Source organism: Artemia sp. Qi Xiang Cuo, chromosome 10 (assembly GCF_049724085.1).
Source record: "Artemia sp. Qi Xiang Cuo chromosome 10, ASM4972408v1, whole genome shotgun sequence".
In the NCBI taxonomy this organism is placed as follows: Eukaryota; Metazoa; Arthropoda; class Branchiopoda; order Anostraca; family Artemiidae; genus Artemia; species Artemia sp. Qi Xiang Cuo.
This window is the reverse complement of record NC_142803.1, coordinates 33,594,601-33,619,558: the sequence shown is the minus strand read 5'-3', so window position 1 is coordinate 33,619,558 and position 24,958 is coordinate 33,594,601. Positions and strand designations below refer to the sequence as shown.

The 24,958-nt window shown below is 38.3% G+C and overlaps 1 protein-coding gene across 1 annotated transcript in view; it reads right to left on the bottom strand.

Annotated features, from left to right (window-relative positions):
* The window catches only part of E(z) (histone-lysine N-methyltransferase E(z)), a 133,409-nt gene extending 113,013 nt beyond the window's left edge, over positions 1-20,396 (bottom strand). Inside the window, exon 1 of the mRNA XM_089095367.1 lies at positions 20,254-20,396. Within this exon, the coding sequence (XP_088951493.1) occupies positions 20,254-20,392 (139 nt within the window). The 5' untranslated portion in view covers positions 20,393-20,396. The remainder of the gene's footprint in view (positions 1-20,253) is intronic.
* Positions 20,397-24,958: the final 4,562 nt, after the last annotated feature.

Here is a 24,958-nt window from a genome sequence, read left to right as displayed (position 1 = left end):
ATTATACTATTTCCGCCTGGGATCCTGTCTATTTGTTCCTGTAGCTGTAAGCAAAATTAAATTTAGTCACTACTATCTACATATGTTGCTTCTACAGGAGCATATACTACTATGACTAATACCCTGCACTTTTTAGCCATAAGATTAGCAATTAGCATTCTATTAATAATACTTTTAACATAAACATAATAACAAATATAAATAATAACACCTTTCCAAAATAAACAAGACTTAGCAGCTTCCTTATTTATCACAAGCCCTACTCCCTGCCAATGCACCCTATCCTCCCTGACAGATTAAATAAATTCCCTATCACCTAATTTCATTTTTCCTACCCCTGTGATATGAGTTTCTAAAACTCTTAATAAGTCCTTTATAAAGCATCTGAATTCATAAGTCAAAATGCGTATATGATAGCTGTTTTTTGCCATTGTGTCCAGCTTAGAACCAGACAGTAACATGTTCCTAGGACCTCTGGTATGAATGGAGGCTGTGTGCAATCCTGGGCCCCTTCTTGGTCACAACATGGTTTTCCACACTTGATGATGCTCTTCTATAAACAAGAGTCTAAATCCTGCACAAGCAATCTTAAGTTTATTTTCTCTGACTCATTATATATTCACGCCTATAATTATTATTCTACTAAATGGAGACAAACCATAAATAGACAAATTAGCTTGAACAAGGTTTTTCAGCCCCCCCCCCCCCACCCCCAGAAAAAAATAGACCAGACCTATAAGAATTACCCATTAATTAGAATTCCGGTGCAAATGTTGTATTGTTTATTAGGCTATAATTTCCTTGGGGGGCACCAGTCCATGAGGTGAACAAGGCAGCAGTGCTCTTAGACTTCAGTGTATTGTTTTTTGTTTTGTTTTTTTTCCAACATCCATTTCACACAAAACTTTGAAACTTTTACAATAAAGCTTTAAAAACTTTGAATGAGATTCATTTTAAGGAAATAAAAAATTCTGGTACCCTTTTAAGAGTCAAGAGCAATTGGAGGACAACCAGCCCTCCCCCCGCCCTTTTTAGCTCCCCTCCCCCCAAACACATTAAACCAAAATTTGTATACAGCAATTTTGTTTAAAACAGTCTAAAGATCAAATAACTATGTCTCCAGGATTGGCTTGACCCCCACAGCCCCTGAAGCATAGGTCGTAATTTATGCAAGATGCCTAATGTTTACACAAAGGGCTTGTTTTTAGGAAAGGGGGGCATGTTTGATCCTTGGTCTCCAAAAACACTTAAGGTATTAAGTAGAAACTATCAGAAAATTTTGAGCGGGGTATCAAACAAAATCACAGCATACTAAGTGCTTGTTAAATTGCCAAGTTCAAGTTCTTTAGGCCTAATATGTAAGTAAAAACAAAATCATAAAACTATCCAATTAATGGTCAATAGTGAAGTGAGCTTGTGTGTGGGTAAACTTGAACTTCTCATGAGCACATTGTGAACGCAAGCATTGAACAGATAAGGTGATAACACTCTCCCCTGATGAATATCAGAACTGACAGGAATGAAAACAGTCAACAGGTGCCATGCTTGGGTATGGCAAAAACTATCAAACACTTTGAAAAAGTCCAAAACATAAATATGTAATTCAAGCCAATGAGACTACAAAGAGGTATTTGCTTCATTTTTGTAGAAAACAAACTACTTAGTATGATGATACTTTTTAGACTTAAAGATGCTATAGATAAAGTTTTAAGAGAAGAACAGCATGGTTTTAGTAAGGGGAGAGCATATATTGACTAAATTTTCACTCTTAAGCTAATAATTGAGAAGTACATAAGTCATAAAACCCCTTAAGTTCTCAGTTTAATAGATTATAAGTAAGCCTTAAATTCAGTTTATCAAAGAGCTTTACCCAAGGTCCTATCGTTGTATGGTATACCCAATAAATATATTAAAGTGATTAGTGTTAAGCACAAGAATGACATTGCTGTGACTAAGGTAGGAAATGAGGTTAGTTGCTGGTTTTGCATTAAATCAGGAGTTAAGCTGGGTTGGATTCTATCCCCATTTATATGGATCATTTTGATGGACTGTGTCTTAAGTAGCAGAGCCAAGGTAATGGGAGAACACAGAATCAGTTGAGGAAGTAAAATTCTCTTAGACTTAGATTACGCTGATGATTTAAGCATCCTAGATGAAAATGTTAGCAAAATGAATGAATTTTGGAGGTTTTGAGAGTTCAGGGTTTAAGAATAGGATTGAAAACTTACGTTAAGAAGGCTAAATAGCCAAGACTAGGAATAAGTGAAGGTGAAGAGACAATGCTGGGTAACAAGAAGATTGGTCAAGTGGACAACCTCACTTATCTAAGTAGTATATTAGTAAAGATGGTGGATGCAATGAATATATCAAAAGTAGAACAGCCAAGTTCCAGAGCGTTTTTCCAAAGTTGAGAAAAGCTTTGGAGAATAGGAAGATAAGTCTGCAAACCAAGATTAGAACAAAGGAATCTACAGTGATAACAGTGGTCAAGTATAGCTCATAAGCATGGGCACTCCAAAAGACAAGTGGAGGATTTGCTAGATGTTTTCCAGAGAAATTGTCTATAGGCTGTTTTGCATACCCATCTGACTGACTATATCTCTAGCAGTAAACTGTACCAAAAATAGGGTTTAATCTTGCTTTCTAGGGCTATAATGAGAAAAAGGTTTAGATGGCTAGGATATGTTCTACAGATGAAGGATGACAGATTTCCCTTGTTGGGAAACCCTCTAGGGCCAAAAGGAAAGCAGGCTGCCCCCAAATGGGAAACAAAATTTATAAAAGGAAAAATTTAGGTAAAATAGGAACTTCTTGGGAGGGTACAAAGAGAGTGGTTTTGAATACATTGGGATGGAGAAGAAGCATGCATAGCTCTGTTGGCCTCATGTAGCTTGGTGATGCAGTGAGTTGTTAGTATTAGTAGTAGTAGCAGCATAGAACACAAAATAAAAAACGCTATGGTACCATATCTATTGTGTTAACAAATTTCTTCATTGAGAACTGCTAAAATCCATTGTGGTGAAGGTTGCTATTGAGAGCTACATTAGGGGCTATTGAGAAGAAAACATGTTAAGAAAACAATTCTTACTTCATAATATGCAGAGTAATTGTAGCAAACACAATTTGCATGCAACCCTAATATACTTTACCTTCCCCATAATGTGCAAATACAGAGGCCCAAATTATACATTTCCAATGCATTCTTCAATGCATTCTGCATTGACCTGTCACTCTTGTTTTGTCAAAGTTGATTCAATTTATAGGCATACAGGTTGAAACAAGTGATACATTGGGAGAATACATTGGAAATATTTAATTTTGGTTATATATTTGAACATTAGGGGGGGAGGTGTAAAGTATACTGGGGCTGTATTGTATCAGAGTTCAAGGTGAAAACACCTATCTAGATTGGATTTATTAAATCTGAAATCTGGTATGTTCTTGAATTAATTCACTGACCAGAGTTAATTAAGAGATAATTTAAAGACTTTTTGATAAGGATTAAAAGTATTGTCATCTAATGACCTAGTTTCAGAACATTTATTTATGTCTTGCATAATTAGTTATTGCATTTAAACCAGATTCAATTTAGGTGTGCTGAGCTGTTTTTCTTGCACTGTTGGAGATAGACTGTTCAGAAGGGAGTAATAGCAAACATCAAGTGCTGTAATACTGGATGGATTTTTAAATCCTTAAACTTCTGGAGATAGGCGATTTGAGTATACGCACTTCCCACAGATTCTACCTGCTATGGGATTTCTAAAGCCAGTAATTATTCGGGTTATTCTTTTAGTTCCTGTGCAGCAAATACAATTCAGAAAATAATTATTAACACTGGTTTCTGTGGTATGGATTATTTGCATGTTACTGGTCTGATTCAGTTATGTTACAAATCACATTCTATAAGCCAATCCACCACTCATGTTTATTCACCTGTGCTGAACTTTTTACAAGTGAATCTCCAGAAAGGAACTGATGATGATTCTGTTGGAAAACAATATTGGCTTTTTTGATGAGAATGTTATTACCTTTACCTTAAATTACCTTAAATCGCACCTGCTAGTGATAGGACAAATCCTGTGTCCGCCAGCTTCAGTGATGATAGTTAATCATCATTTGTGGCGTCCCACATGGTGCACCCCAGTTTGTTGAGCCACTCCCTATCCACTGATGACTTAAACGCATCCACGCTGGTAGAGGTGACTGTTTTTTCACTAAGGGAGTTCCACAAGCTGACAACTCTATTTGAGAAGAACTTGTTCCTTAGTCTGGTGTTGGCTCGTTTTCGGAATTGCTTTTGAGAATGACCACGAGTTCTATTTGAATTGTCCGGTTGAAAAAGGCCAGGAATGGTATCCTCAGCATTTAGGAGCTTGTATGCTGTTATCACATCGCCTTGTTTGTGACGATATGTTAGAGATGGTATTCTAAGCTTATGGAGACGGGATGGATAAGGGACATCATAGAGGTCTCTAATACATTTTATTGCCCTCCTCTGGACTGATTCTAGAGCTGCTTGGTCTGTCTTATTGATTGGGCATGCAATACACATTCCAAACTCTAGCCTTGGTTGAACTAGACTCTTGTATAGCTTGGTCATAACAGTTGGAGATCTTCTAGTGAACGTTCTTTTGATTAAGCCAAGAGTCTGATTAACCTTTGCAATAGTTACTTGTGCATGAATATGAAATTTCAATTCGTCGTCTACCAAGACACCAAGATCTCTCTCCGCGTGGCTACTGGAAATGGCATTTCAGGACCCATCCCTACAATCCAAATGGTACTGAGTGTGTGGGTTTTTCTTCCCAAGGTGGAGAGTCTTGCATTTTGATGCGTCGAATTCAAGCCTCCAAATATTAGTCCAGTGAGTGACTGTATCGAGGTCCAGTTGGATCGACTTAATATTCTCCGCTGTGTCTGCACGACCGATAAGTTTCGAGTCATCAGCGTAGAGGCTTACTTTGTTGTTTAGGATTTTTGGCACGTCATTTATATATATATTAAATAAAGTTGGACCCAAAACCCTGCCCTGGGGGACACCACTTCCAACAGCGGCCACCTTGGAGAAAAACGTCCTTCCATCCTCGCCAAATACTTTAACCGTCTGTTTCCTATCTGTGAAGAACTGCATCACCCACTCAACCACACCGCCACTCACCCCAATAGCTTGGAGCTTGATTCGAAGTCTTTTATGGCAGACTTTGTCAAACGCCTTTGCCAAATCGAGTAGTATCATATCGACTGGGAACCCCTGGTCCAGAAGATCGGTGATATAATTATAAGAATCAATCAAGTTTGTTTCAACCGACCGACCAGACCTAAAGCCATGCTGACATGATGAGAATAGTTTATTGGTTGTCAAGTGTTTCAGGATTGCAGTGTTAACAATCGCTTCTAGTAGCTTCCCGACTGCAGAGGTGACACTGATTGGCCGGTAATTGCTTGCGTCCTCTTTGCTGCCACCCTTATGTATGGGGGTTATGTGGGCCGTGCGCCAATCCTGCGAGATACACTTTTCATCAAGGGATTTCTGAAAAAGGTGAGTGAGCGGGCCTGATAGTTCAACATGTAATTCTTTAAGAAGCCTTGGGTGTACATCATCAGGTCCCACCAAGTTTTTTGGATTCAACTTTTTTAGGTGTGACCCTACATCTCCCCTAGGGCCGGGACGCAGGGGCCTCGGGGTTCTGCGGGTCGCGGGGGGGGGGACTGGAAGAGGGGCATTATCAGGTTGAGTAAATACAAATGTAAACTGCCTATTTACGGCATTGGCACTTTCTATTGGGTCATCTATTATACGGTCATTCTCTTTAAGTCGTGTAACAGAGTGTCTACCAGGTTTATGGGCTGAGGCATAATTCCAAAAGCGTTTTGGATTTAACTTGCTTGCTGCTGCTACAGCCTCCTCATGCTGTTCAAATAACTTTCTGCATACATTTCTGACTTGATTTCGTGTCTTGGTACATTTTGTGTAGTGGTTCTCATTGTGTATATTCTGTTTATATAGTCTCCAATACCTTTTCTTCTTATTTCTTGCTCTCTTCAATTCTTTGGTCACAAATGGTAGCGTTTTGGTTTTACGAGCCCATCTTACTGTAGTATTTTTCTCTGAGACCTCTAGCAGTATTTTCTTCATCATATTCCACGATCTATCAACATCATTCTCAGTGATAAAGGACCAATCCTGCCCCGCCAACTCTTGCTACATCAGACGGTAAACTCTATACACATGTTTGGTAAAAACTGATTTTTCTGGATACAGTCTAAGGGAGCATCGTATGGCAGCGTGATCGCTTGCACCGAAGGGTGGTAGTTGGGCCACGTTTAAGAGCGCTTCATGGTCGTGTACTATTACAAGATCCAGCAATGATGGGGGGTGGCCATCCCGGTGCCTAGTTGGAAAATTTACAGCTTGGTAAAGTGAATAGTTAGCTAGACACTCAAGAAATGGTACAACTTATTTCTGTCCAGAATAGCCACAGCCATCTATCCATTGGACAGAAGGTAGGTTAAAATCCCCGACTATGAGAAGGTTTGCTGTCAGCGCAATTTTTCTCTCAATTGATTTTACTACTTCTAAAAAGGACTTTTCTAAATTAAGGGAACTCGGACTTCTGTAAATTGTACCAATCTGTATTGGCTCACCAGGTAGGTTTATTGATATCCACACTTGTTCTAGGTAAGGCTCATAATCATATTCAATATTAATACGTTTTACCTGGAAAGTATCTTAGATGTATAGGACGATTCCCCTTCCGTTCTCCTTTGATATGTTGCTAAGTATTTTGTATCCCGGTATCTGTCTGTTGTTCTGTCAGAGGGATAGTAGTCCTTTTCGGTTTCACTTCATAGAAGGCATAAATATCTGAAGCACCTGATGTAATAACACACTTAATTTCATGAAACTTTGAAGTTAGACAGTCAACATTGCTGAAAATAACACTAAGGGCACTAATCTTCCCACAGCTTCCACTATCAGAGGGAGTTGATGATCTTTCAGAACTCAGCGAATCAATGGTTTGTCCAGTTCTAGCACTATAAAAACAATTGTCCCACTCCCCACTAGCAAAATTACCACTTACATCTAATACTGCACTAAAAGAAATTCTATGTACAGGTTTTGGCAGCCCACTTAGAGTTCCATCTGAGTTGGAGGGGCTGGAGGTAGCAAGTTTTTTTATACGATTTTGCCAACCCGAATCACAATATCCGTCTCTCCATTTGCTCGCCGAGCTTGGATCTCTTCATATAGCTTGGTTCTTTTAGTCCGGTCTGCTTTGGATACGTCGTTTCTGAACTGAATTCTACCAGTTCCTCTCTTTTCATATGACTTCTGGATAATTTTTTTATTTTTTTCAAGGTTGACAACGGAAAAAATGATTGGTGAGTTTGAGCTAGTTTGGTTATTCGGGTTAGCTAAGCGACGGGGATTTATGACGGATATATTTGGAAGGCTATACTCTTGGGACAAATACTGCTGAATAAACTGTCCGTCTTCTGGTTTTGCCGGCACTCCAAACACAACAAGGTTCAGTTTACGTCTCTGTCTGTCTCTATCTTCGACTATTAACTGCTTCATTTTTTTCTCTAAGTGGCTATCAAGATCGCTTTTTAAAGCCTGTACCTGCGAGACTACAAGACAATTCAGCAAGTCCTGGTCGACGGCGGCGCCAGACGTTTGCTCGAGGGTATCTATCCGCGTCTCAATGGCTTGAAATCTACGATCCATGTCTTCGATCACTTCAAGCTTAAACTCACTAAGAGACATTTTGACGGCATCTATAATTTTCACATCAAGATCCTGAATGACCGCTAGGGCCGGTTGAAGCGGTTCAAGGGATTTGGTAATAGCATTTTGGATATCTAATGCATTTAGTCTTGCTTGTTTGTCACCTTTACACATAGGACAATGCCACTCGTATCCAATACGCCTTGTCATCTTTGTTAAGAGAGCATACTCTGGCTCAGTCATTTCAAGACAATCTATACAAAGCCATTGATTGCAACCATCACAATTCATCGCACTTGATTCTTCATCTAAATTACAACCACAAGCTGCACACTGATCAGTTCCTTTTTTCGGACTCGTGCGAGGTCGTTTTGGTGGCATTTTTACAAGTATAGGACGAATAGCGCACTGTGGTTTTACTCTATCGGTGCCAAATTTAAAAAAGCGGGATTATGTGAAAAATGTTCTGGAACATCAATGTTTAAAAACAAACTTCACAGGTGTGTATTTTGTCGATGCTAAGAAAGCTAAATTTATTGCCTTGACAATTTTCGAGGTAGACAGAATGTGGGAAGTGCAATACTCAAATCACCTATTCCCAGCAGTTTAAGGATTAAAGTCCCGCTGGTACCAATTCGGCCTCTTGTTTGTTTGTTATTGCTCCCTTCTGCACAAACTATCCACCCAAAAAAACGCAAAAACGGACGAGCCAACGTAATCAATGGTGTTTTTAGTATTGAGCGTTTGGCAACAGCGCTCTATTGCTGGCTGCAAATTCGGAAGAAGGAGAAGGACACTGAAACTCAGCCTGGCCTTGTTTACAAATAAACAAACAGCTGTTTATTAGCAGACAAAGGACAAGTCCCTTGGGAATAGAAAATAACAATTTTCTAACATCAAAATGCAGGTAAATAAAGTGAAACACCAGGGAAAACCTCTTAAAAAGAAACTTAATATCAAATATAAGCAGATATGGTAAAATATGGTAAAATATGGTTATAAAGTGACTATATGTGATAGGGTGACATCCTATGATCTGAACTTTCCATTTCTACTAAATCATAGCCCCCATCCTTCCCAAAATCCCGTGACAGCTGTGATTTCAAATTTTCCGTCTGATTTGAATGATCCTGCTAAATGCAAGCAAGCAATTGACCAAGTTTGCGGGCACAAAGCTGTGCAGAGTGTCAAGCCCTCTGGCAATAAGTTGTTAGTTTGCACTGACAAAATTGCTGCAAAAGATTTTTGTGATGCAATCCCTGGTGTACTGAAGAACTGTCACATCAAGTTAAATGAAGATAAATACCACGGAATACTGAAAAGTATACAGGAGAACTTTGATCTTGATATGTTTAAGGGCTGTGATGGTGTGACTGGTGAAAAACGCATAGAAAAATCGGTGGCTGTAAAAGTGACTTTTACAGATGGAATCACACTCTCAAATGCTCTGTGGCTTGGCATAAAAGTGGGATATGAAGTGTTCCAAGTTCATACGTTTGTGAGACCACCATGTTGTTGCTACAAATGTCAGTCTCTTAATCACACAATATCCAATTGTGACAGGTCTGTCCACTGTTCTTGTTGTGCTGGGCAGCACAAATCCTCCAGCTCTTCCCCCTGTCAAGCAGTGAATCTGAAATAAGTCAACTGTGGTTGCCCTTATGTGTCCTTTAGTCTCAAATGCCATATCCTTTGTGAAGTCCTGTCTAAGAAGAATAGCATCCCAAAATGATTGAATCAAGAGACTTAAGTTAATACTCTTTTAATACAAATGGGACTAAAGATTAGGACCCCACAATTGACCAGAAAATGTCAGACTATGACCTTTTATTTCTTGAAGAGCATCTTCTCCTTGCTGTCAGTGTCAATTCACTGTAAAGGAGCAGTGCACACTATGTGTTCACTACCAACGCCTGGTGCACCCGAGGGAGACCCTCTGCTGGTCTAGCTTGCATTGTTAAGCAAAGTTTGTCAGATCTTTTGCCTTCCCTCTATAGATCTAATTATAATTTCATTGCAACAAAAATCGGTGATTGTGTGCTCATCAATGTTTACCTGCAATGTGACCAAAAACGCACTGCTTCCCTCACTCCATTTTCCAGTGTGTGTTCCTCTGTGAAGAATCTTGCCACAGATATAGAAAAGTATGGCTACAAATGGTTTTTTTATTGGGGATTTCAACTGTGATGTGCTTAACCTGTCCATATGTACTGACATAGTCTTAGATTTTCTCCCAAATAATTATTGAATTGTGGGAAAGACCTTAATTGCAGTTACATTCATAATAGCAGGGTTTCATCTAATATTGACCATTGCATTTGCTCTACTGCTATATCTTGTTCAACAGTGCACATAGATGAAGATGAACACGATTATGACCACTTACCCCTAGCCATTACCCTTTCTGTTAATCAGACTAGCCGTAATTTGGTAGGCACAAGTGCAAAGAAGTGGTATTACAAAAGGGATTGGCCAAATTCTAATAATGTTTTATATATTACTACTCTAGCTGGACTCCTCACTAATGTCTGAGTCCCATTCTACCTGCTATGTACTGGTGCTTTCTCATCTCTAGTTTGTTTGGATTTGAATGTCTATTATTACTGTATCATTGAATACTTAAAATGTGCTGAAGACGTTGCTGTGCCTCTAATCCCAGTGCATTTTAATACCCATAGTTCTATCTGGAAGGAAGATCCTGAATTAAAATCTGTCAAGCACCATGCTAAGTTGTGGTTGAGGATGTGGATTGCCTGTGGTCAACCAAAAAGATGACAAGTATTTGACTTAAAAAAAATGTCTCAGCTGCATTTTAAACAGTATTTATGCAGTGTTTGCTATAATGGCTCTGAGTTTCCTAAAGATACAGCTCAGTGGAGACATGTTATTAATTCAACCAAGATGAATTGGTCTGCTGACAGTGGTGTTTGTATTTCTAGTGACACTTGGCTGAATCATTATAAAGGGATTTTGGATGTAATTAATTATTGTGTGCATTGTTTTTTCACAGATCTTTACTTTGCCCACAAAAATCCAACAAAAACATGTTATTCCTGTTTCCCTTGCAACTGTTCTAAATGGTGTAAAGCAACTTCAATGAAAAAGCGTGGCCTCTGTAAGTATTTGTGTGAATCACTTGAATTTAGAGTCAGTTGCTTTGATTTCTAACTTACAATTATTTTTCCAGATGTGTTTGTCATCTTCCCTTGTTCCAGATTCATTTTTATGTGGAACTGTCACTTCTATTTTGAAAGGCAGAAAAGACCCCTTGAATTGCAATTCTTATAGACCAACTACAGTTGTCTGCAATCTAAGTAAGGTATTTGAATATATTCTTCTGCCACATATCAATACAAACTGTGAGCTTGATGTGAATCAGTTTGGATTACATGTTGGTTGTCAACATGCTCATCACCCACTGGCTACTCTATGACAGGATGCTCAGACCAATGGTCATAAACTTCACATTTGTATGCTTGACTTAGCTAAGGCGTTTGATTCTGTTTGCCATGCCCAACTTGGGCATTCTCTTGCTCACTCACTGTATCAGGAGTTAATTTGTCAATTATTGTTTTACTGCGTTTCTGGTATGGTGAATCTTATGTTAAGACTGAAGATGCAGCCATGTGTTATTGGAAATATCCCTGTTAGGTCATGTGTTGGCCAAGGTAAAGTTTTATCCCAATATTTATTCAAAATGTGCATTAATCATGTGTTGACTAATATCAAATCTACCTGTTTTCTTAACTACAACAATATCTCCTACATTGCTTATGCAGATGATATATTGTTGATCAGTAGAGGAAGATCAGACCTGGTCCACTCAGTTAATCTTGTTTCTTGTCTTTTTTCTAAAATTGGATTAACCCTGAATGTTGATAAATGTGAGTACCTGGCATTCAATGTAAAATCACCAGTTGTAGTTTTTGCACTGTTGTGTGGATCTTCTTCAATTTGATGCATGAATGTTCTTAAGTGGCTTTGTATCTGTATTTGCAGTACACTCTCTGGGCTCTATGCAAAAGCTCTTGTTGACATTAAACAATGTCTTGTTGACATCATAGATTTATAAGCTGCAACAGCAACTGGGAGGTGTGAAATTGAATAAAGGATTGTTGACCAAATTTGTGAGAAAGAACATTTATTTCTACCCATTTTTTACCATATCTCCTTATACTTGATATTAAGTTTCATTTTAAGTGGTTTTCCCTGGTGTTTCACTTTATTTACCTGATTTTGATGTTAGAAAATTTTTATTTTCTATTCCCAAGGGACTTGTCCTTTGTCTGCTAATAAACAGCTGATTATCTGTTTGTAAATAAAGCCAAGCTGATTTCAGTGTCCTTCTTCTTCATCCGAATTTGTAGCCAGCAATAAAGCGCAGTTGCCAAACACTAAATACTAAAATACCATTGATTACGTTGGCTCGTCCGTTTTTGCGTATTTTTGGTGGATAATTTGTGCAGAAGGGAGCAATAGCAAACAAACAAGAGGCCGAATTGGTACCAGCGGGATTTTAATCCTTAAACTGCTGGGAATAGGCGATTTGAGCATTGCACTTCCCACATTCTGTCTACCTTAAATATTGTCAAGTGAAAAATTAACACGGATAAAGTGAGCCTACTCCATCAAAAAGTGACATTCAAGGATAGATTAAGGTTAATTTAAAAGTTAAACTCACCATCAAAGTATTTCTGGACATTTTAACCATTATAAATATCTAGCTTGCGTGAAGCAGTGTTGCCGACTCAAAACAAGTTAGAACAGCGTTGCCAGCGCGATGCCGCCAAAGAGACTTCGCGAGAGCCCAAAAAAAGGACCGATAAGTGCGCGACATGTGATGAGAACTTGCATGAGGATTCATGTGCTATGAACTGTGATGGCTGTGGCCTCTGGATATGCATTGACTGTCTAGAAATGTCAGAGGCAGAGTACTCTCTACTGACTAAAATGACGCGACGAGTTGGCTGTGAGTGGAAATGCCCACTTTGCAAAAGTAATCCTCAAGTGGCGAGTGGGGCATCTTTGAACGATATTCAGAAGATTATGGATAAGAATCTCGAACCATTCCGGTCTGCTCTTAGTGCTGTAAAGGAACTGGACACTAAAGTTAAGGATGCAGTGAAAGAAGCGTTTGCCAAACTAAGAGACCAGCTAACCACTGATGTCGATAACCGCTTTAGTGGTGTTGAAAGTCGGTTGGCTACTATCGAAAAGTGCACCTCATTCGACCAGGCAGCAGTTCAGAGATTGGTCGAGTCAGAGATTTGGACATTGAAAAATGATCTTGAGGTGCAGCTTGAAAATAAAGTTAGACACATGATTGCAGACGACAGGGACCGGCAGCGCCGAAAGCTTAATATTGTTGTCTTCGGTGTCCCCCCTCAGACAAGTGATGAACTGTACATCAAGAGGTACCTTACGAGTGATTATGGGCTGCCAAATGTGAGCATCTCAAATGTCCGTCGTCTGAGTAATCTGCAAACCCAAGGACAAGCTGCAACCACCAGCACCGGAAACAAGCCTGTTCCTATAATGTTCTCGGCCCCTGATTTTAAGACTAAGAAACAAATCCTTCAAAAGTCTTATGAAAGAAAAGGGTCAGATACAATCCAGTTCCGTAATGATGTCTCAAAGACTGACCGTGAGAAAAGAGCAAAATTATACAAGGAGTTGCAGGCTAAACGAGCACAAGGCGAAACCAATTTGGTTATCTGAGGCAACGCTATAGTTCCAAAAAACGTGCCGACTCGTGCAGTCCTGCCGGCTGCACAGGAACTCTAGAAGATATACCAAGTGAAGTAACTTATGTAAATAGTCAGTTAGATGGTAGTGATTTTCAAAGTACAGTGTATACAAGTGATAATTATAGTGATGCAAACCCAGAGACTTCTATGTCTTCTTATTGACTTAGTACAGATGCAGGCAACAGTCATTGCAAGAAAATTACTGGACTTAGTGTGGGGTTTAGCAATGTTGATTGCCTAACCTTGAAATTTCAGGAGGTCAGATGTGTCCTCTCCGCAAATGAGGCTGATATTTATGTGTTTTGTGAGATTAAACCAAAGCAAACCTCCCTACCCCTGATAGACTCCCAGATACAGATTTCAGGATACAGACTAATGACTAACTTATTGACTGGTTGTGGCAGAGGAATAGCCATATATGTATGAGAAACAATTCAGGTAGGCACTATTGATATTAAGTCAGAATATGAGCCATGTGTAGAACAAATTTTGATATCTATTAACCTACCTGGGGGTCCCATTATACTTGGTTGTTTTTACAGAAATCTCACATCAAAGAGTCTGGAGAACTCACTCTCGGCTATATGCGGCTATATGCTACTGACGGTGCTGCTCGGCAGTGTAAGAATCTAGTCATAGTTAGCGACTTTAACTTACCTATGATTGAGTGGACTGAGGGGTACGGCCACACGAGTAACGCGGTTACGCAGTCTTTTCTTGACTGCTTAGAAGCACACTCGCTGTTCCAGGCAGTGACATTCCCGACCAGATATCGAGAGGGACAGAATCCTTCACTCCTTGATCTCGTTTTGGTAAATGATCCTGAGTCACTCATTGATATAGAATCGCAACCCCCATTTGGAAATAGTAATCACATAGCTATAAAATGCCGATTTCGATTGTACCCCCAGACATCGAATCTAACCAGACATGTGTATACAAACTACAATCAAATCAGGCGTGAACTCTGTCAGTGCAATTGGTCATTTGTCGAAACGATGGAGGTAGAGGACACGTGGGAGAAAATGAAAAATATGTTGTTAGACACCATCAGTAGAAATACAACTACCACGTGGAGATGAAAACCGAAAACTCTTCCCTTTATGACCAGAGAAATGAAAACTGCAAGGAACAAGAAGAAGAAACTGTCGAAGCTCACAAATCAGGACCCCCACAGAACGGACAACCTGGTAAAGTTCAAAGCAGCAAGGAACAAAGTTCGAGCCCTGTCCAGAGAACTGATAGATAAATACGAGGAGGCCATCGCAGCAACCTCAAAAACCAATCCCAAGAAGTTCTGGAATTATGCCTCAGCACATAAGCCTGGTAGACACACGGTTTCGGAGCTGGTTTGTAATGGAGCCCAGTCAAATAACCCCCAAGAAATTGCTGATGCCTTGAACCACCAGTTTACATCAGTCTTCACACCCGCAGACAAAGCCCCCCTGCCAACCCCACCATGCTACAAAATCACCACTCAAATGTCACCAATAAGAGTGGATCAGGCTGAGCTCGAATCTCGGCTTAAAAAGCTTAATCCAAATAAGTCTGTTGGGCCTGATGGCATACATCCACGACTCTTAAAGGAAGCTCATTCCCAACTAGCAATACCCCTCTCAAGACTCTTCCAGCAATCTATTGACACTAAAGTCATACCATTGGACTGGAAAGTAGCCAATATCTCGCCAATACATAAAGGAGGAGACAAGAACAAAGCTTGCAGTTATCGGCCAATCAGTATTACGTCTGCTGTTGGGAAAATCCTAGAAGGTATTGTCAACACTGCCGTTCTTAGACATTTGATCACAAATAACCTTCTATCGAAACAACTACATGGTTTCCGACCAGGCAGATCAGTCGAAACCAATCTGATTGACTCGTATAATTACATAACTGAGCTCCTCGACCAAGGTCTCCCAGTGGATATGATCTTCCTAGACTTTGCTAAAGCCTTTGATAAAGTCTGCCATCAAAGGCTTCATTTGAAACTGAAGGCAATTGGAATTCAAGAGGGAGTGGTGGACTGGATCATGTCTTTTCTAAAGGGAAGAAAGCAGCAGGTCAGAGTTTTTGGTGAAGGTGGCAGAGCTTACTACTCCAAAATAGCTGAGGTCTTAAGCGGGGTTCCTCAAGGAACAGTTTTGGGACCTACACTCTTCAATGTATATATTAATGACGCTCCAAGAACCGTTATAAGCAAGCTTAGCCTGTACGCCGACGACTTAAAGCTCATTGGTCCTGTTAGAACTCAGCAAGGTGTTACCTCAATACAGTCAGATCTTGACAGCTTTGGCAAATGGGCCAAGACATGGAGGCTCGAGTTTAATGTCGAAAAGTGCAAGGTTCTCCATTTTGGAAGAAATAACCCACGATGGCAATACTCGATGTCAGCAAATGCCGGTGTGAGACAGCCACTCTCTGAGAGCCCCTCTGAAAGAGATCTGGGGGTCGTTGTAGACAAAGACCTTAATTTCAACTGCCACACCCGAGCTGCAGTAGCAAAGGCGAACCAAACTCTCGGTCTCATCAAACGTACAATGACAAGTAGATCCCCTGTAATAATCACAAAACTTTACAAGAGCCTGGTGAGACCAAGATGAGAATTTGGAATGTGTGTTGCCACGCCAATTAATAAAACAGACCAGATGGCTCTCGAGTCTGTCCAAAGACGGGTGTCAGAATGCATAAAGGGGCTCAGAGACAAAGAGTATGAATGCCGACTGCAGAGCCTCAAGCTACCAACTCTGACATACTGTCGGCGAAGAGGTGATATGATAATGACCTACAAACTGCTCAAGTCTGACGACAAGGACCTCTTTCAGCCTGCCCAGTTGTCAAGAACCAGGGGTCATTCGGCAAAGCTTTTTCGGAAGCGTGCTAATACAAAGAAGAGGAACCATTTCTTCTCCAACCGCATCATAAGCCTCTGGAACGATCTGAGTGAAACGACAGTGAGTTCACCATCCGTTGACAGTTTCAAAGCCAATCTCGATAAGGAATGGGAAACCAAACTATGGCTCACGCAATGGGATGAAGCTGATGTCCCGCGGCCCTATCATCACTAACTGGCGTACACTGGACTCGTCCATATCGCTAGCAAGTGCGATTTAAGGTAATTTTAAGGTAAAAGCTTCAGATAAGCTACAGGAAAATTGTTACTAATTGTGGTTGTTACTCACATCAAGCACTTGCCTGTCTTTATAGTACATTTTGTGACCAATCCATTTTATTTATGTCTGGTATGTATCCACTGCTCTAGAAGAAGCAACTAAAATTAGTTTGAGTGATGTACTTTTGGTACCTGAAGTACCTACTTATTTGCCTTGTTCTCACCATAATCATGCCATTGTTAGTAAATATGGTGCTAAAAATATTACTGAGTCATTTGAAAGATTAAACACTATTTTAGATGATAATACTGTTTTTTCCACCTGTTAATTAGATTGTTTTGCCACTAGTGATTGTGCAGTATATTTGTGTATATTGAAGTTTATTTCTGTTTCTTTTTCCCTAGTACTCTGCTCATGTTTTGTTGTTTTGTAGCTGGTTAAAAATAAATTATTATTATTAAAATGTGTTACCTACAACTATTCTGCATATTATGAAGTAAGAATTGTTTTTGAACATGTTTCTTTCTTAGCAGCTCTTAACCTAGACCTTTACCTCCATTGTTACCAGAAGGTTACCACTGTGCCCATGTTTGAAATATCCTAAAACAAGCTTCCCCTTTGGTTTTCCTTCTAAAACTTTTGCTAAAATTTTCTTGCCCCCCTATGGATTTTCTCCAACTTTATTGTTCTTTTATTTTGCCAATACTGGAGTTTGCTTCTCCAGTGTAGCATTTTGGTCTTTCTTCAGAGCCTATCTATAAGATTTAAAATGTCCAAAAACAAGCCCTTTGGATCATAAATGGTGAAGGGAAGGTTCCATATCATTATCTACTAGGTAAGTTCAAGCTCACCACATTGGCTGAGAGAAGGAACCTCCTATGCCTTAGTTTTGGTACCAAGACCCTATCTGTTCCTTGTTTACAATCCATCATCCCTGAAACCTACCTTCCCGCCCTCAACAGACCATTCAGCATAAAATCCCAAAAAGTCCCCAAACTGACTCCCATCCCAGCTAAACATGAAAGATATCAGAAGAGTTTTGTTGAGTTCAACAATAAACAATAAATCAAAATAGACAATAAATCTATTCTGATTTAGACAATAAATCAATAATAAATCAGGATAGATTAAATTGTTTAGTAAATATGTTGAATGATAATGAAGACACAAGGAAAATAGATTTTAAAACCACTTTAGAAGAATTTCCAGAATAAAATTTACTAATATGTAAATTCATGTGCCCATATTTGGTGATACAAATTCCAAAGGTATTTTCAGCAGTTTCATAACATCTAGGAGACCAACCTAAACTAACATAATCACAAACAAGTACAAAAGAATAAAAGAGGACAAAAACATAAGCTGAAACTGAACAAACTGGACCATCAAATGATAAAAAATCAAGAGAACAGCCTGAGAATGTAAATGTATGGGCATTACTGAATAACCAAGACAATCAAAAGGGACAAGATGAATCCAAGCAGCTCAGGCAAAAGGCACTTACAAAATGTCTGAAGCAATAATAAACAAAAATAAAGATCAAAGAAATATGTAGTTAGTATCAGGGGTAGATCCAGGATTTTTTTAGGGGGAACACAAAATAGGTTGATCAAATAAACTTGCATTAAGAGCAAGTTTAATTAATGCAAATTTGCATTAATTAAGTAAATTACACAACTTTAGACTGCGTTAGGGGGGTGTGCAAACCCCCCTTGGTTAGAATATTAGCAAAACTGATGATTAGAAGTCAAAAACAAAACTGAAGAACATAGAAATATTTAGTTAAAAGATAAGTGGCAAGAAGAATTACAACAACTAAGAAAACAAATGTGAAGATCAAAGAAAAATGCAGTTACAAGATCTTCAACAATGATGATCAGAATGAATAACAATAAAAATGAAGAACTGACACATGTGTGGTTTGAAAATATACAACTATGAGAACAAAGAAATATGCAGTTAGAAGATAATCAGCAGCAAGAATTGCAAGCAACAGCATGAATCAGAAAATGTCAAAATGACAGTGAAGGACAAGGACTGTGCTGTTAGATGAAAGCAAGAATTAGAATGAGTCAAAAATGAAAGTGTAGAAAAATGAAAATATTATGTTAGAAGAACAACACCATTGCAATCTTTGATACCAATAAACTGTGGCATAATTTATATACATATATATATATATACATACATATATATATATATATATATATATATATATATATATATATATATATATATATATATATATATATACTTAAACACTTAATATGTAGAGGGGGCCCCTCAAAAAAAGTTCTAATTGGGCCCTGCACCTAGTCAATCCAGCCCTGGTAACAAGGTGTGAGGGTTTTAGTTTTAAATAATCTTGCTCAATTGGATCCTGTTTTTTAGCCTACTTTACAGGTCTATACCAATTGGAATTTAGACAAAACATCAATATACCTTAATTTTCAGTTTCTTTTTCTTAGGTTTTAGTTATAAAAATGTAATTCCTGCTGTTTGAGCAAAATTTTAAGCCATATCAATAGTTTATACTAAATTTACAAACTATATTTGCAGATCTTTGTCTTGACAGTGTGTCAAAATGACAGTGAAGGACAAGGAACTGTGCTGTTAGATGAAAGCAAGAATTAGAATGAGTCAATCTTTGATACCAACAAACTGTGGCATAATTTATATATATATATATATATATATATATATATATATATATATATATATATATATATATATATATATATATATATATATATATATATATATATATATATATATTATACTTAAACATTTAATATGTAGAGGGGGCCCCCCAAAAAAGTTCTAATTGGGCCCTGCACCTAGTCAATCTAGCCATGGTAACAAGGTGTGAGGGTTATAGTTTTACATAATCTTGCTCAATTGGATAGGCTACTGTTTTTTTTAGCCTATTTTACAGGTCTATATTAATTGGAATTTAGACAAAACATCAATATACCTTAATTTTCAGTTTCTTTTTCTTAGGTTTTAGTTATAAAAATGTAATTCCTGCTGTTTGAGGAAAATTTTAAGCCATATCAATAGCTTATACTAAATTTACAAACTATATTAGCAGATTTTTGTCTTTAAAACCTCATAAATGGGGATTCAGTAAAGTTGTAAAGCTGAAAATACTTTTCTTGTACTTCATTTGAGCAGAAGATCTATTTTGCAAGGTTTCACACTTATAAAACAAAATTTTCTAAAGCATTAATGCCCTCTAGAGGGAGAAATTGAGGTAGGTACTTCAAAATACCTTCCCAGGGCATACTTTAATCTGTAGCCTAGACCCATCTCTGAAAGTTTCATTTTTCTAAACTAGGCCTACTTTCAAGGGATGTCATTTGGGAGGGCAAGGGGGCAGTTGCCCCCCCCAGTAATGTGGAGAAAAATTATTACATAACCTATGCTCCTTGAATATCTGAAATTAGACCTCTCTTGCCTTCCAATAAAAATGTTGTAGATTCACCCCTGCTAGGCCTACTTTCCAAGATAGTAAAAAGTATTTTGTCTAGAATTTTGCCCAGAAAACCTTAAATTGATCAAATTTTGGAAGTGCAAGTACCTAGAGCTCTAGCCTACTGAACAAAGGTAGACTAGGCCTAGATTACTTCACACTGATAAAAAGGTAGACTAATACATATAGGCCTACTTTGAATCTTCTTTTTCATTGCTCTCCATGACTGGCACACTTCTTCTAGATAGTTTTCTTTTTGCAGTTTTCTGGTATTAGAGAATTTCTTCTGAATTAACTTTCTAACATCAGGAGCGATTAAAGAAGAATCCCGCATTATGATTTCGAACTGATTGCTAAATTTTCAACTGAACTTGCCAAATTCAAATTACAAAACCCAAATCTGCTAGGGCGAAATCAGGTTATTCCAACCCGATTTCCTATGAGTCAAAATACTGATTGTTTTCAGACAGCAAAATTGACTGCAACCGTATTGAAGAAGATGAAATTTTGTTTTATGACATTAAAATGTATTTGATATTTTGTAGAGAAGGGAATTTTCATCTCCTCGACACTAAGGGTGATGAAACATTAACCCACAATTATCAATATATTCATTATATTAACAAAAAAAATGAGAAATTTCACACTTTGTCAATAGTGAGATTATACCTCTCATACAATATGTTGAATTTCATTGCATAACTTTCATTAATGTCGCGCTTTGTTTTAAAGTAGGGTAAATGCAGTTTATAAAAATCTTTCAATGTTTCATGTGCTAAAATCAAGGATGACCTGCTTTAAAATTAACACATTTTTCATAACTAAAATGAGCCTGAATCAGTGTTTCCACTTCTCCCGATTTTTCGGGAGATCTACCGAATTTCTAATCAATCTCCCGACAAAAAAAGAAGATACCGAATCTCCCAAAATATCCAGAAAACTTAATCCCCGGAACATTTTACTTTGTGGTCATTCTTTTCTTTTTTTTTTACCTGGCCGTTGCCTGTGGTTTTTTAGGGATTTTTCCTAACGTCCCAGGCACCGCGATTTGAATTTATTGGCATAGGTATGAACATTGCCCATTATCCATTCCACAGTGGTTGCATTGATTTTCTATTTTGATCATTTAAACACCTTCAAAATTTGTAATTAACTAATTATTTTCAATTCATAAACTAACCACAGGTGTTGGCTGGCACTAGCCCTATGTGGGTCCAGCTGATTCAATAGGTTCAAATGATCTAAAGTTACTACAAATTTAAAGAAATATGACAAAAATTAGACTTTGTCTGCAGTTGCTCTGTAGAACTGAAGGGGTTTGTTTCAAATGATCCAATACAAGAAACAGAGACGAAAATTGCAGCATTTTGAAAACAATTTACCATTTTTGCGGGTTGACACGTTAGTCCCATTCCTGAAAAATATGCCGCTTAAGAATGTTACTGATAAAGTAAGATTGTGTAAGCAGAAAGTGACGAATATAGTCCGCCTGGGCCTGTCAGTGTATTATAAAACAAAATCGCGAAGAAAGGATGAAAACGAGTAAAATTAGTGGTCGAAAAGTGCCATTGACAAAAGAATGGCGGGAACATTTCGATAGTGCCAATGATGATAAAACAGTGACTCTGACAGCCGTGGATTACTGGAAATTGGCTTTGAGTGCGAATGACCACTGTGGAAACCAAACTTAGCAAAGTTTGTATAATACTTGTTTTCCTTCCTATTTCGAACGTAGCTTCAGAAAGACTTTTCAGCTTACTCAAGAAGTAGACAGACAGAAGGAATCATTTGGTAATAGTAACTTTGGCTTCCACAATTCAGACGAAACTTGAAATGAAACGAGACAGAGTTACAGCAGACACACTGACAGTTGACCAGCCCCTCAGAAAGAGGCTAAAAGGAGTAGTAGCGTATGCCAGCACAGCTGAGTTACTGCATCATCAGAGGAGGCTGCTCACATAAAAAGCCATGCAATAGACACAGATTATGAATGCAATGCAGTATATGTATCTGAAAGTTTTGCTATTTTTTATACTTTTTTTTCACTTATGTGAATAATAAGAAGCTGCAACTTTGCGTTTTCTCTTTATCATTTGTGAATACCTCTGGGGATGGTTGTAAAAAAGATTATCCATTCAACTCAGACACAATGGCCAAAGGCATAGCGTCCGTAATTCATCTAGATTTTCTGTCCCAGTCCTGAACTTAGTGGGCTGTTGTGTGGAATCTGAAAGGGCGAAAAAAAGTAGGGGTAGATGAAGAAAAATGTCTTAATTAAACAGCTTTAGAGTCTGAATGAAATACAATGCACTTAGTTTCAAAATTAAATACATTTCAAGATTCTAGCTGCTTCCTTTTGTCATGTTTGACAACGTTGATCGACGAATTTCTTTCAGGAATTGCAGCTGGCTCCCGTAAATCTGCACTCCAAACATTTAGAATGTGGTACTTTATACTCTAATCGCTCGAACACCTCCAAAAACTCAATACAAAAAAACTGAAAATTCTATCAAATCCTGATATCCATCTCCCGATTTTCTCCCGAATCTTGAGAGCCATCTCCCGATTTTCTCCCGAAAATTGTCAAGATTTCACAGATTGTTTGAAAAGATAAGTGGAAACACTGGCCTGAATATTGTAAATCGTGGTTGCATATATCATAGTCTATACTTAGTTTCTATAGCTTGGATTTCTATAAAAAGGGCTACTCTTTACTCACAGTTTGTTACTTGTAGTTTGTAACTGTTTGATTAAAGGCTCTTCCGAATTTGAAGGAAACTGCTACTCCCTCTTTCAACCTCTGGTTTTCACATTCATGTTTAGTGACGTCGTTTTGGGGGACAAGAGGGGGGGGGTAACCCCCCATAATTTGGAGAGAAAAATATAATATAGCCCATGCCCCTTGACTATCTCTTGCCCCCCAATGCCCCCCAATAAAAATTCAGGAGCTGTGCCCTTGTTCAAGCTTAATCTCTGTATAAACAATGCTTTGAGAGACAAATGTCACTAAAAAATGCCACTTTCCAAAGTATTTCCTAGAGGGAAAGGGGGAGATTGTGAAATATAAGAAATTAACTATAGGGCCATTGTTTTTATGGTTTTCATAGTGAGCTCATAGAACCTGACCATGAAACAAGAAATTTTCTTGACGGCGTTCATATTGCATCATAATGATTCCTTTCTGCCTTTTGTGCTGGTAAACATACGAATGTAACCTATTATTTTGCACAGATAAAGATTGTCTGCAATAAGTGGGTTATCTCACCCCGCAGCACCCATTGTGCAAGTGAAGTTTCAAAACAATCATGACAATTAAAGGGGAATAGTGATTAATTTCTATTACATCCGTCCCGATACTTTTTTTATATTTGCTTGAAGATACAAGGAGAGGTTAGGATTTTTTGGCATAAAACATACTTTTTGAGGTTCGAAGACACTTTCCCCACCTTCACAAATACCCACCGATCCTCATTTATAATGCTTTTAACTTAACTTTAACTTTTCTCGTATGCTGACCAATGGTCTGCGTTGCGCAGGTACCAATCTCCTGATTCAGTGCCTTCGGCTGGGAGTGCAATGCCTAGTTGGGGGAAAATCATCCAACGCTTCCCGTGTTTTTCTCCCAGATTTCTCCAGGTACCCATTTAGAACTGGGTCGACTCTTGCTGAGCTTATAGTCACACGATTGACCCCTGTCCCAAACCAAATAACCAGCGACACCAGAACTCGATCCCCTGACCTCAGGATTTCAAGCCCGGAACGCTAACCACTCGGCTAGGACGACTAGCCGGCTCCATTATAATGGCTCATATGCAATTATATTTTACTGTTCACGATCTTACGAAGCCTCAAATGAATCAGCTTAGTTATTTGCTTTATATAAATGTCTGTATGAATAGTGTATTTTGAATGGATTTTGTGCATCCTTAGGAACGAATGCGCCACCGCATGGTATTTCTGTCTCTGAAAATATAAAGCTCATTGTACAGCTTTTCAATGATTTTAAGTCGACTGACCACACCGGAATTATCGCTTGGTGGATGTTTGGCATCCTCTGGGCCAAATATGTGGCCTGGTGCGGCAAAATGAATGAATTTGATGGTGTAGTTTCCATCGAGACCAATTACCCTTTTGGGAAAGTTTTGCCTCTTTTTGAACCTGGAGCAAATTGTTCCAGGCCCGTAATTTTTGGTGCGTAGCTTTAAAATTAATAATTTTTACATATTCAGATTCACAATGGAACAAAAACCGGTTCTTTTTGTGTGTTGAATGTTATCAAAGTACTTTTTTTTAGAGTTTTAGTTACTATAAGCCCGGGTCGCTCCATACTTACAGTTCATTACCACGAACTGTTTGATTTCAAAGGAGCTTTTGAAGATACTTAAAAGATGAAGTGTAATCCTAATAGAAACATCACAATGATGTAACATCACTGTAATACATCCCTGCCTTTTATTGAAAAGAGAATAGGCCTAAATAGGCTAGAACCTGAAGGACTCTAATTCAATTAAGAAGTAAAAGAAATACCTGAGTAACATTTGTAACCTATCTGTACTTCACTTTTCAATAGAGAAAAGGGAAGAGGGCTCAATAATTTTGATTAAAAAACCCAGAAGTTAAAACGGAAGAAGATAATGCCTATTTTAATTTTAGGTCAAATGTTAATTGGCAGTTGAAAGGGTGTCAGAAAATAGAGAATAAGGATGCTTTCAGGCAGAAAAAGCATATTTTGAGATAGTATTTAAGGAGTTCTCATTTTTGTTTTTCTGAAAAAAAAATTCTTCTTGGGACATATCATTTTAATGAAAGTGTTGCTCCTATAACAATTTTGTTGACAAAGCTAATCAAAGCCTGTCACAACATTTCCATAGGCTTGAGTAGCATATATCTATTTCTCCGT